This window comes from Nannobrachium achirus, assembly GCF_963921795.1.
Source record: "Nannobrachium achirus genome assembly, chromosome: 7".
In the NCBI taxonomy this organism is placed as follows: Eukaryota; Metazoa; Chordata; class Actinopteri; order Myctophiformes; family Myctophidae; genus Nannobrachium; species Nannobrachium achirus.
In genome coordinates this window covers 61,344,903-61,357,903 of record NC_137816.1, presented here as the reverse complement: position 1 = coordinate 61,357,903, position 13,001 = coordinate 61,344,903, and the positions used below count along the sequence as shown (strand labels likewise).

The following is a 13,001-nucleotide window of genomic DNA, read 5'->3' as shown; positions in this document are numbered from 1 at the left end:
AAATGCATCATATGACCAGTTGTAGCATGCTGAAATACTAACATATCTAAAAACACAGATTGAACACAAAAAATAATTCAGGATTGTGTTGATCGTGTCCCACACAACAATAAAATTATTATTATTATTATTATTATTTATTAATTTTCCAAGATGGCTTAAATAAAAAGGCACAAGCTTAGTGGAGGGCTCGCTTCTTTTGGGCTTGTTTTCATTAGACCTGGTTGCTTGTTTTTCTCGCAAAATCTGGCAACACTGACTGAGACTAGTTGAGATGAGATCAGTTTACGTTTGGCAATGCAATGAGGGACAAGGTTGGTTGCAGGTTTCATGGATGTTTCTGAGGTATGTAACTTAATTTCGCCGGTGTATTAACAGCTATTGTAATGGAGCGCAGGACATGATTTATAAGCTACCGCAAAACCTAACAGTGACTTGATTTGGCCAAGACAGAGCAGTATAGTCGCTTCATATTGACTCACTTCAACAGTGAGCTCGCCTCGCAGTGTCAGCTACAGTACTGCCTACTGGCACAAAACAAACTGCACTAAACGCACTGCAGTAAACGTGATGCTCTGCAGCCATTAATAATGGCATGTTGCTAATGGCCAAAACACATAATAGTCCGTTGAGATGGTAGCAAGAAATTACTCGTCGTTACGTTGGACGAGGAAAACATAGACATTCAATAGTCAAGGCACGAATCATAATGACAAATGAGACGACACCAGATTATCATCATTTATATATTAAGTGCATGTCCATGGAGAATTCGCTCTGTCTTGTTCTACAAACTTGTGCAGTAGACTTAAACATTTTATATTATGCTTTCATACTGTTATTATAATGATTTATAATAATTATTGACATAACTAGACAGATGCAATTCTGAGAAACTGCAAGGGTGGTTGCCATGACGCGAGTCACGAGGATATGTATTCCATCTAACAATTTGTCCCTTTCATGCCCATATATGGATATCTCTGTATCCTTGTCCCTATTTGAGCTGCGCTAACCATTCCGTCCTTGTCCCTTTTATGCCCATTATACATGGAGATCCCTGATGTCATCAATATTAAGCCCATAATTGGAATGCTCATATATGGACATACTGTGTCAGTCTCATGTGGTCTATGACGTCAGTCATCTCCATTTGGGAAAAAGTTTAATTTTTGCATTTTCCCATTCAAGTCAATGGAGAAAGTTAATTCACAAATATATTAAACTATATAACGTATCTCTTAGGAAAATGCAAGCAGACGAGTCCAGATGAAGCCGGTCGATTTGACATATGGCCCAAGTGCATGCCACCTGTGGGAGGAGTAGCATGGCAAAATAAAGTTAATCCACAAAGATGGAAAGAAAGAATAAAGTCGTATAGACCTGTTAGGACAACCACACTAATTACTATAACAAATATTATACACTATCTTCATAATGTGAATGAAAGACCAATGTGTTACTTAATTGGCTAAAAGAGATGACAGTGTGTGATGTCATTGGCTCCCTGCATTTAATAGTCTACCTGCAATCAGTCATTGCATGACTGGTCAATAAAACATTTTGGAACTGTAATCAATTGTGTGGATATCTACCTCTCTTCATCTCCAGCACCTGCTTTAGAGAATGGATCCTGTGGTGCTGAGCTACGGGGACACCCTGCTGCGTCGCTCCGACGTGGCCTTACTCGAGGGACCGCACTGGCTCAACGACCAGGTGATCGGCTTCGCCTTTGAATATTTCGCGGGGGCCCGTTTCAAAGACCTGGGCGAGACCTCCGTCTTCATCAGCCCAGAGGTCACGCAGTTCATCAAGTGCGCTTCCTGCCCCGAGGAGCTAGCCATCTTCCTCGAGCCGCTGGAGCTGGCTTCCCGCCAGTGGGTCTTCCTGGCCGTTAATAACAACTCCAACCAGAACGCCGGCGGCACCCACTGGAGCTTGTTGCTCTACTGCCACGACGCGGGCCAATTCTCCCACTATGACTCACTGGCGTGCGGCGGAAACGCGCCGCACGCCAGGCGCATCGCTAGCAAGCTGGAGCCGTTTCTGGGGACTAGCGGGAAAGTGCTCTTTGTGGAGGAGCCCTGCCCGGTGCAGCAGAACAGCTATGACTGTGGCATGTATGTGATCTGTAACGCAGAGGCCCTGTGCGAGAAGGCCAGGGTACAGGGCCTGCCACGCCTCCCCGTGGAAACCATCACTCCAGCCTACATCACCAAGAAGAAGGCGGACTGGTGCAGACTGATCCAGAGACTGTCCAAAGACTGACCTCTCCTACTCTCTGATGTAGCACAATTCAGCTTCACACACACACACACACACAGTATATCTATATGCAGAACAGCTATCGGCCGCTCATATCTGCTAATGAAGCCTATATGAATGCACACATTAGTCTAATGCAGCCTATAACAAGATTGGCCAACATCATAGGGTAGGTGTTTAAATAGGTGGAGCAATGTTGCAAGTCTTTCAGGCTTGATTAGACATCGTCACCAGCATGCCTGTAAAGTGAATGTTTTCCCATTCTATTCAATAATAATGGGTAATGCATAATCATTTTGGAATAATTATTTTCATCCCATTTTTTCCCAATTTAGTTGTCATGCCAATTCCCCCTCCCCCATAAGAAATGTTTACATTACATTATTGCTCAGGGTCATTTTGAATGAGCTAGAATGAATTGACATTAAGGATGTTTATCTCACAGCGTTCAGTTTGTAAAATATAATTTGCATTTATTGCAACTATATTGTTAAATGATTTGTTCATGCTTTGTTTTTGTGAGTGAATAAAATCCCTGGTCTACTTTTTGTTGCATCATTTTCTGTCACATCTTTATCCTGTGTCTCTTTGCAATGGTCCTACTGGTTTAATGGTGTTTGGACAAGCTGTAGTGCATCCGTTTTGAGGGAAGATGGAAATGTGTTCTATACTCGCTCTAAAGGCAAAACTAAAATGTTAAGGAGGTTTAGGTTTGTGTTTTTCTGTCGGGCTAATCTCACAAACCACTGCACCGATCATACATTTCAGCTTTGAAACTGTACTGAAATATTCAACTTGAATTTTATAAATGGAAGTCAATGCTGCTGTGATCAGACTGAAATTACCTTGGAGTCACAGACACATTAATAGACGAGTGACATCATAGAAGACTGATGTCACAGGCTGGACACAGGAAGTCTCCGATCCAGATTGGAGTCGTGCCATTTCTATGCAGATATGGGATACACATTTTCAAATCAATCTTTATTTCAGACCCAAGGGAGATCCATATCACAAAAACTACAATATAAATTGCACCTGTGTGAAGTGAGCGGCGCAAACGCAACACACGTGCATATCTCCTTGTATGGTTCGTTCTGTCCATGACATCAGTTACTAAGGCCTGATTTACATTGCAGCCAAATCCAGCCTGAATCTGATCTGTGTCACATCCAGATTGGAATCTGATTGGTTTAAAATTTTAATCTGACTTTAAATGGTCACATGGTCATATGAAACCAACCAGATTCCAATCTGGAAGTGACACAGATCTGATTCAGGCTGGATTTGGCTGCAGTGTAAATCAGGCCTTAAAGGGATATTCCACTTTCAAAAAAACTGCCTTGCTTGGGTCTGCCTCCCCAGGCTCAGGGCCTCTCCACATACACACCCATTGTAACTTCAAACTCCATTTTAACCATGATAGATTCATTTAAAACACCCATTATTTTTTCTGGTGACTCATACTACCCTCCTAATACTTGAGCAGGCTGTGTTTTTTCCATAACCTTTTTCATTTATTTTTAATAATTTTGTTTTGTATTTAATTTTTCTAATTTCCCCAAAGAATTATTAAAAAGAAATGAAAAAGGTTATGGAAAAAACACGGCCTGCTCACGTATTACAGTTTCTCACAGTAACGTCACGTCGTCGTTCTCCGATCGTTCTGCTTTACTGCTTTTACTGCTTTTTCTATCTCTAGACAACAGAGCCACCACAAGCCTACAGCTACTCGTTTTTAAGGTAAAGTTTGTTATGCTACTGTTAGCTGTTTGTCATCATGTTCTCTTGTTAATGTTAAGGTTAGGATTAGGGATAGGGTTAGTGTCGGAACCAGTGACATGAGTGTGACGACGCGGTCCTCCCTTAATTCATTTAAAAAATATAAAAACAAGTTTGTAGGTGGGGGAGGGGGGCGGCTCAATTAATACAAAAATGCACTGATATTAAAAATAACTTCTTAATTTGCAAGTGCGACCTGATATATAATGACTTTTGTCATTTCTAGTTATTATTTTGTATGACTTTCAAGAGTTATACGCCCAAACATGTAGCGGCCTGTTGTAGTGCCACCACGAAGCACTAGAACACTTTAGGGTCCATCCCATGGCCTACTCCCTCCCTACTGGGATGGGAGTGTGCGTGCAAACTAATTTGCATGCTGATCAGTCCAGTGGTGCCCGAGAGTAGCTGCTCACAGACAGGGGTTACACCCCGCCATTCCGAAACACCGCCATTCCGAACATTGACTTCTAACCCTAACCCTAACCCTAACCCTTACCCTAACCCTAACCCTAACTAACCCTAACCCTACCCCTAACCCTACCCCTAACCCTAACCCTAACCCTAACCCTAGTCAATGTTCGGAATGGCGGTGTTTCGGAATGGCGGTCTGACACCCAGACGGGCAGACAAACAAACGCATGCTGTTCCGGCCTGGTAGAGATAATAACACACAGTAATCAAAAGCTAGAATAAAATGGTAGAGAGCAAGATAATGCTGGGCACATTGTGGAATGCTACATGACTGGATGAATGATGGAAAATCTGAGATAGCCTAATTGATCAATTTTGACAAAAGAACAGGGAGAAATACAACAATGTGCGAACACGGCAGCAAGATTTGTAAACTGTTGCGATAAAAGAAGGTTAGCCAATGGAATACAACCACTCTAAGAACTACTATCTGTACCAGCGACGGCGAGTAGACCTCTAAACCTACTGCACATATAAAAATAACTGCTACCTTTTAACGCATTCAATCAGATGACTTTTTCCCCCCGCTGTTAACCGCTCCAATACGTGACTTTGTGTTTATGTCCTTGTGTTTTTCCAAGTGTTTTTCCATGGTATCAAATGCTGATACTGATGTTGTATGTGATGTTGTGGGTTTATCATCATCATCATCATCATCATCGTCATAAGCAACGCTACTTCACACAGGAGTGATTTTTGTTTATAGGTTACTATTTAAATAATTTTTAGTTTTGAGGAAAAATGCTTCTATTCGTCCCAAAGTGACTGCAAAAGATTGCTGCTATTTGTTTCAAAAAAGCTTTATACCCTGTATATAACTTGTACATAACGACGAAATGGGACATAGTTCAGTTCACAAAATGCTGTACCCCCTCCAACTGTATATACTTTCCCCATTTTCAACTATTTTTATTGTATTTTGACACTTGCTTTGGTAATGTAAACGTATGTTTTCTCATGGCAATAAAGCTCTGTTGAATTGAATAGAATTGATAGATGGAAAGACAGTGATAAAGAAGGAGAGAACAAAGGTGAAGCAGATTTTTGTGCCAAGGCATCATCTAACACATACATTTGCCCTCAAGGTTAATTCACTGCAGGACTACTACCAGTATTTGTACCAGCAGTGCACTTGAAGTTAGTAAAGAGAGAAGGCTTACCGCCCTTTCTGGCAGAAAGGCCTGCACTGCTCTTAAATTTACGCTAGCTGGACTGATTCAACCCGCCAGACTGCTTCCTTTGGCATCCTACGCTCATCTGCATCCCAAGGTCATATTTCACCTGGAGCACCAAGTCAGACAAGCTATTGAGGTTTACTGTTATCCTCATAAAGTTCTATAGGGCTGGAGCACTTCCCACCCTGAAAGCACTTGTCATTAGTGTGATACAACTTAGGGGAAAAGAGTAACAATGAAGGAGGTTCACTTTGTCTTCAAATTGTCGTTTAACACATTGAAAGGGTTAAACACAATGAAAGCAACCTTGACTGTCAGTGACTTGCAACCTTCCCCAACGTTTGATTTTACAATTTTAAAGTTATTGTTATGCATGTTATCATAACAAATGGATAAAAACTAAACTCTTTGGCATACCAATGACTATAGAGAGTATGCACACACATCAATTTTACATGTGCCCTCAGCTAGACTGAGTGGCATAATATTGTACAGCATGGAGTGTTGGAAGTGCTTGTTGCAAATCACTCACCGGTCCTTCGCGCCACCTGTTTCGAAATTGCACATAATACAGCAGGCAGCAGGTCAGCAGGACATTGAAAATAAGCGCTTCCAAACTCTTACACAAAAATAATCACCTGCACGGAATGACAGAAAGTAGCTCATAACATGTCTACGGTGGATTTTTGTGAATCAAAAACTTTGCAGATAGAAAGAGGATAATTCAAGCTTTCCGTACAGCAGCAATGTTGGTGAGTTTAACGCTGTTTAATACAATCAGATAGGACTTTTTGTTTGGTTGTATGGGTGGTCAAGGCCCGAAAGTTTTTGTTTTGCCTCTCAGTAGACGTTCCCGCATAACTTCTGGGTACGATGATGTCATGCGCATAGCATCTATTCCAAAACAGCGGAGATACATACTAGTTGGGTTTGAACTACAGTTCTTCACACATTTGTAGACTCTCAAGCCTCGATCAGAGTCTGCGGTGAAGAGCTATCCACCGCAATTTTTAGGTGGAAAGCTTTCCACCTCAAGTCAGAAAATAAGTGAAGGCCATCATAATCGGTCACGGTGGAGTCCTATTCACCGTGACTGACAGGTCCAGGTCGACCAATCAGTGAACGGGGTGAAGAGCCTATCTGTCTGATAGTAAAAACAGAGAGATGTGTCGGGACTCGCGGTGGAAAGCTCTTCACCGCGAGGAATGGCGTAAAGTTGTAGTTTCATGACTCAAAAAGACTACACCGCGGTGTATCCACCGCGGAGCCGACTCTGATCGAGGCTTCAGAGCTACAGACTTGCAAGTTTCCATTTGGAACCCCCTCAAGGAGCCCTGAGGGTTCCTGGACCCCACTTGAGATTTTGTTCAGATTCAGAAAACTGAAAGTATTCAACATAGTTTATGATAAAATGTACAGGCATACACAGACACATGGTCACACCATGCACAGTACAGTACACACATGAACGCATACATACAGATAGAGCTGAGCTCCAACTTCCTACTGTTCCCGAATGTGTTCTTTGTAATGTATTGCAGCAGTGGGAGAGATGTTTTCCCTTCTATCTCAGGTGGTTCGTATTTACTCCTCACAGGGGCCCTCGGGTCTGGACGTGTGTATCATATGCACACACGCGCACGCGCGCACGCACGCACGCACACACACACACGCGCACACACACACGCGACACGCACAAACACACACACAAGTTTGTAATGTGAACCCATTACTGTTTCTAACCCCCTAACGTCTGTTTTGGGGCTGTACCATATGCCCCGTCTGAACACATCTGAAACCAACTACAACAAACACAGAACTATTTGAGCTGCATTTACACCAACATGCATGCAAATCAGATTGATTAGCACATCCTGGTCTGTAGTACTTCCAGGTGTGTCTGCATAGTTCACTGGATTTAAGTAGGTCATGTTCCTGGAACAACAACCTGAATGAAGAACAATGCCTCAGTTCTACAATAGTATAAAAATTTTACATTTCCATTTGAAACAAGCAAAACACAGACACAATCGCATATAACAGGGGGGAAAAATCACAAAGATGCAAAAGGGTTTTTTATACATTCTATCCACAACTTTCTTGTCTTCAAATTGTCGTTTAACACATTGAAAGGGTTAAACACAATGAAAGCAACCTTGACTGTCAGTGACTTGCAACCTTCCCCAACGTTTGATTTTACAATTTTAAAGTTATTGTTATGCATGTTATCATAACAAATGGATAAAAACTAAACTCTTTGGCATACCAATGACTATAGAGAGTATGCACACACATCAATTTTACATGTGCCCTCAGCTAGACTGAGTGGCATAACATTGTACAGCATGGAGTGTTGGAAGTGCTTGTTGCAAACTTTCCAACATCCCATCGTGCATTGCGCAGAAGGGGAGCGGCATTTCCGCCGAGTGTGATCTAGAAGCTCACAACGATTGCATCTGCGACGTGACGTGAGCTTGTATGTCTGCTGTTAACAGGAAGTGTCCCGCAGATAAGTCTTGCGGAAACAGGTGGATACATTTTAAAACTTGAAATGGGACATTATGTACAATGAGTACTTTCTACTTTTGGTACTGTCTGTACATTTTGATACCGATACTGTACTTTTATACTTTTACTCAAGTTTTTGAATTCCGGATTTTTACTTGTGACAGAGTATTTCTACATTGCAGTATATTCCTTTCTAAATTTTCTTTTATCCCACGATTTTGTAACCCATTTTTCACCCAGTGTCAATTGCAAAAACTGTAATCCTGGGCCCTGTTCTCCCTCTGCCAACCTGGGGAGAGCTCCGACATGAGCTCATGCTTCCCTCAGTGCATGAGGAGTGAGAAAGCCGCTTCTTGTCATCTGACAGGGGGGATGCTTCCCTGGTTGGACGTAATGCGTGGAAGGAACACGTTATTCCAACCAGGTCCTTTCCCCTCCATCCGGCGCCCCAGCTGACCAGGGGTAGGCAGTATAGAGACCAGGATTACTGCATGTTTTTTGTGAGGGTATCTACCCTAGGGGAAACTCCACACAAAAAGGCCCTTTCACAGGGGCACGGTGGTGCAGTTGTTAGCGCTGTCGCCTCACAGCTGAAAGGTCCTGGCGCTGTGGGCGCTGGGGACATGTTTCCTCCTCCGCGTCATCAGCGCCCACACCCTAGGTGGGGTTGGCAAAAGGGCCTTTCTGTGTCTCCTAGGGTAGATACCCTCACAAAAACATGCAATAGTACTGGTTTCTACGCCGCCTCCCCCTGGCCAGCCGGGGCACCCCAGGCGTGGCAGAGGGAGAGCAGAAACCAGGACTACAGCTTAGGCAATTGGCACTGGGTGAAAAAATGGGTTACAAAATCGTGGGATAAAAAACATAAAAAAGGCCCTTTCGCCAACCCCACCTAGGGTATGGTTATTGGTTACTAATGATGCAGAGGAGAGAAGATGCCCCCAGCGCCACCTGGCGGGAATCAAACCCAGGACCTTCTAGCGACAGCGCTACCGACATTACAGTATTTATGCTTTTACTTACAGTAAGTAAAAACCTTTTTTTCCACTACTCCTTTACAATCATCATTCTTCTTCATACACCGGTGAGTCATCAGGAGAACATTCCAGGACAGACAGTATGGCTCCCTGATGGTACGGGCTAAGTCATAGCCTGTCTGACCATCTGCTTTGACCTGACCCCAGCATATCTGAAACTAAAATTGACTGCAGTCCCACATACATGCATGTACGTGTGCGGACGCACACACGCGCACGCACACACGCACGCACGCACGCACGCACGCACGCACGCACGCACGCACGCACGCACGCACGCACACACACACACACACACACACACACACACACACACACACAGACAGACATGCAAATGGACACACACACACTTGCTTGCTTGCTTTGGCAGTCCATCGATGACGAAGATGACGTAGCTTCCTTGCAGTGTGATGAATTTGGCAGTGGTCATCTCTGCTGGCGACGATGCCACTGCTGATGACTGTGAAGTCCTATTCTCGACCCACATACCCTGCCACAGTCAGGGCACGTGAGGCCTGGATCAGGAGGCTGAGGTGGAGCTGGAGCAGCGTGGAGGTGTCTTTGCTGACGCCGCACTGTCCTTTGATGGGTACGCGTCTCCTCCAGGTGTGTGACCCCAGCGTGGCACAAAGAGCGCCATAGTGTCCGATTAGCTGCGGCTGACTCCAGTTCACTGGGGCCGATGCCGCACCTCTTCAACGTATGCTTCAGCTGATCTTTGTACCGAAGTTTTGGACCACCTGGCTTCCTGCTAGCTGACAGGAGTTGTCCATAGAGCACTTGACGAGGCAAACGGCAGCCAGGCATCCGAATGACGTGACCAACCCATCGGAGTTGCCTCTGTGCTAGGGTTGCCTCGATGCTGATGGAGTCAGTGCGTTGGAAGATGTCACTGTGAGGGACACGGTCCTGCCAGGTGATGCCAAGAATGCGCTGGAGGCATCTGATGTGAAACGCCTCGAGACGTCTGATATGGCGTCGATAGACGGTCCAGGCTTCTGCCCCATAGAGCAGCGTGGATACACATACTGCTCTGTAGACTGCCACTTTCGTTAAGGTTCTTAAGTGGTGGTTTTCAAAGACACGAGAGCGCAGTCTACCAAAGGCAGACGAGGCAAGATTGATGCGGGCCTGGATGTCGTCGTCAATGTGGCAGCTGGGTGTCAGGATACTGCCAAGGTAGCAGAACCGCTGGACAACCTGGAGGGGCGTACCGTTGATGTTGAACACTGGAGGGACAGGGGATGGAGATCTCTCTTGTATGATGACTTCTGTCTTTAGGGTGTTAATCACAAGTCCTAGTGAACTGTAGACAGAGGACATGATGTCCAGGGCATGTTGCATGGCAACTGGAGTATGAGCCAGTAGCGCACAATCATCTGCATACTGCAGCTCCTGGATGTTACTGACCAAGGTCTTGGTCTTTGCCTGCAAGCGTCGGATGTTAAACAAACTTCCGTCCAAGCGGAACTGCATTTGAACACCACCTTCTTCCTTGATGGACTTGTGGAAGAGGAGCGTGGCTGCCGTCAGGTAAAGGTTGAAGATCACAGGGGCCAGTACACATCCTTGTTTCACCCCAACCTTCACAGGGAATGAAGAGGACTGCTGTCCTCCAACAAGTGCACATGCCTGCATGCCATTGTGAAACTGTTTGAGTATGCTGAGGAATTTGGTGGGAATGCCAAACTTCTTGAGTATAATCCAGAGGATTTCCCGATCAACTGTGTCAAAGGCCTTAGTTAGGTCGATGAAGGTAATATAGAGGTCCTTATTTTGCTCTCTGCATTTCTCTTGGACCTGTCGAGCAGTGAACAACATGTCCAGAGTGCTTCGGTTTTTCCTGAAACCACACTGTGTCTCTGGGAGGATGTCCTCTGTAATGTGTGTTGTCAGGCGAAACAGCATTAGTTTTGCAAGCACCTTCCCAGCTACAGAGAGGAGAGAGATGCCACGGCTGTTCCCACAGGATGACTTGTCTCCCTTCCTCTTGTATATGGTGACGATGTTGCTGTCTTTCCACTCTTGAGGCAATGTCTCATTTTGCCAGATTTTACAAATGAAGTGGAATAGCTGTCGTATACAGAGGTATCCTCCCTTCTTGAGGATCTCTGCCGGAAGTCCATCAGGGCCAGGGCTCTTGTTGTTTTTGAGACTCCTTACTGCGGAGAGGACCTCAGTGAACTTTGGGGGATCATCAAGAGAGGGGACCAGTGGGAGCTCTGGGAGAGCATCAAGGACAGATGGATCAGAGGGGTTTGTTGTGTTGAGCAGGGTGTTGAAGTGTTCGGCCCATCGCTCAAGTATCTGTTCTTTATCCTTGAGTAGTATAGCGCCGTCTGCAGATCTTACAGGAGCAATGTTTCGCTTCTGGGGACCATAAACAGATTTCACAGCATCGTAGAAGGCGTGGGTGTTGTTGTCATCTGCGTGCCTCTGAATCTCTTGGGCTTTTCTAAGCCACCACTCATTCTCCATAGTCCTTAGTTGTTTTTGGGTCTCACCGCGGATGGTTTTGTAGTGGGAGAGGAGCAATGGAGACTGGGGGTTGGAAAGCAGGGCGGCATGGGCTTTGCGCTTGGTTTCTAGAAGCTCACGGATTGCAGCGGAGCTATTATCAAACCAGTCCTGGTGGCGTTTTTGAGTGAAGCCGATGGTCTCTGAGGCAGCATCATATATAGTTGACCTCAGTTTTGCCCACTCACTCTCCATATCAAGGACGTTGTTGTCATCCTCCAGGGTGGCAAGCCCCTTAGCCAGCATGCTGCGGTAGTGGGATATGCAGTCCGGAGATTCCAGGGCCTTGCAGTTGAGCCGTTTACTAGGTTGCTGCTTCTTGTGGGGGGGGCGGATCCTCAGCTGGAATTTGGATCACACACACACACACACACACACACACACACAGACACAGACATGCAAATGGACACTCAGACCCTGCCCTTAAATCCCACATAAAGTATTATACTTCATGTTCAGTTATATTTAACCTGCTATTATTAGTTGTTGGGGTATTTGACAATTATAGCCTATTTGTACATAAGGTAGGCTATACTGGTTTCAAATTCTAGGACTAAATAAGTGATGAAATTATAAGAAACAATCTCTTGCGAGAGAGAGAGAGAGAGAGAGAGAGAGAGAGAGAGAGATTTAGGTAGTTTAACAAGGAGCACGTCTACCATAGTTTAGGATAGTGTCAGGGTCATGACCTCTTGACCCTCCTAACCAGGTGTCTTCCTGTTGGGCTACACCCCCTCCTCTGTGGTAACTAAGGTGCAACCTGTCAATCACCTGTTCTGTGAACCCCCCACCCCACCCGCCCCTCTCTCTCTCTCTCTCTCTCTCTCTCACTCACTCACACACACACAAACACACACACACACACACACACACACACACACACACACACACACACACACACACACACACACACACACACACACACACACACACACACACACACACACACACACACAGCATCTCTAGTCCAGCTGTAAAGGTGCAGTAGACAAATTCATCCGCTAGATGTCGCAGTATACTTGACTACACCAAATCACTACACCTCGTGTATGAAGGTGAATTACACAACAGATTAGGGCAAATTCTGGGCTATTTACCCTATTCTTGGCCCTGCTCCATGGCAGCGCCATTGTCCTTTTCTGCTGCTTCATTCAATATCAGACCCATGGCTTGTGATAAAACATGTGGTTGTTCTGTTTGTCAAACCATCAATACATATCACTATCTCATTCACATAGATAGA

General features: G+C 45.0%; 1 protein-coding gene across 1 annotated transcript; it reads left to right on the top strand.

The window, feature by feature from the left end:
- Nucleotides 1–295: 295 nt before the first annotated feature.
- Nucleotides 296–2,779, top strand: senp8 (SUMO peptidase family member, NEDD8 specific). The gene is made up of 2 exons (XM_080729692.1): nt 296–345; nt 1,612–2,779. The coding sequence occupies exon 2, from the start codon at nt 1,627–1,629 to the stop codon at nt 2,266–2,268; it is 642 nt and encodes a 213-aa protein (XP_080585818.1). The 5' UTR covers nt 296–345; nt 1,612–1,626; the 3' UTR covers nt 2,269–2,779.
- Nucleotides 2,780–13,001: the final 10,222 nt, after the last annotated feature.

Excerpts from the sequence above, each read along its gene's own strand:
- senp8 (XM_080729692.1), top strand. The coding sequence starts at position 1,627 with ATGGATCCTGTGGTGCTGAGCTACGGGGACACCCTGCTGCGTCGCTCC.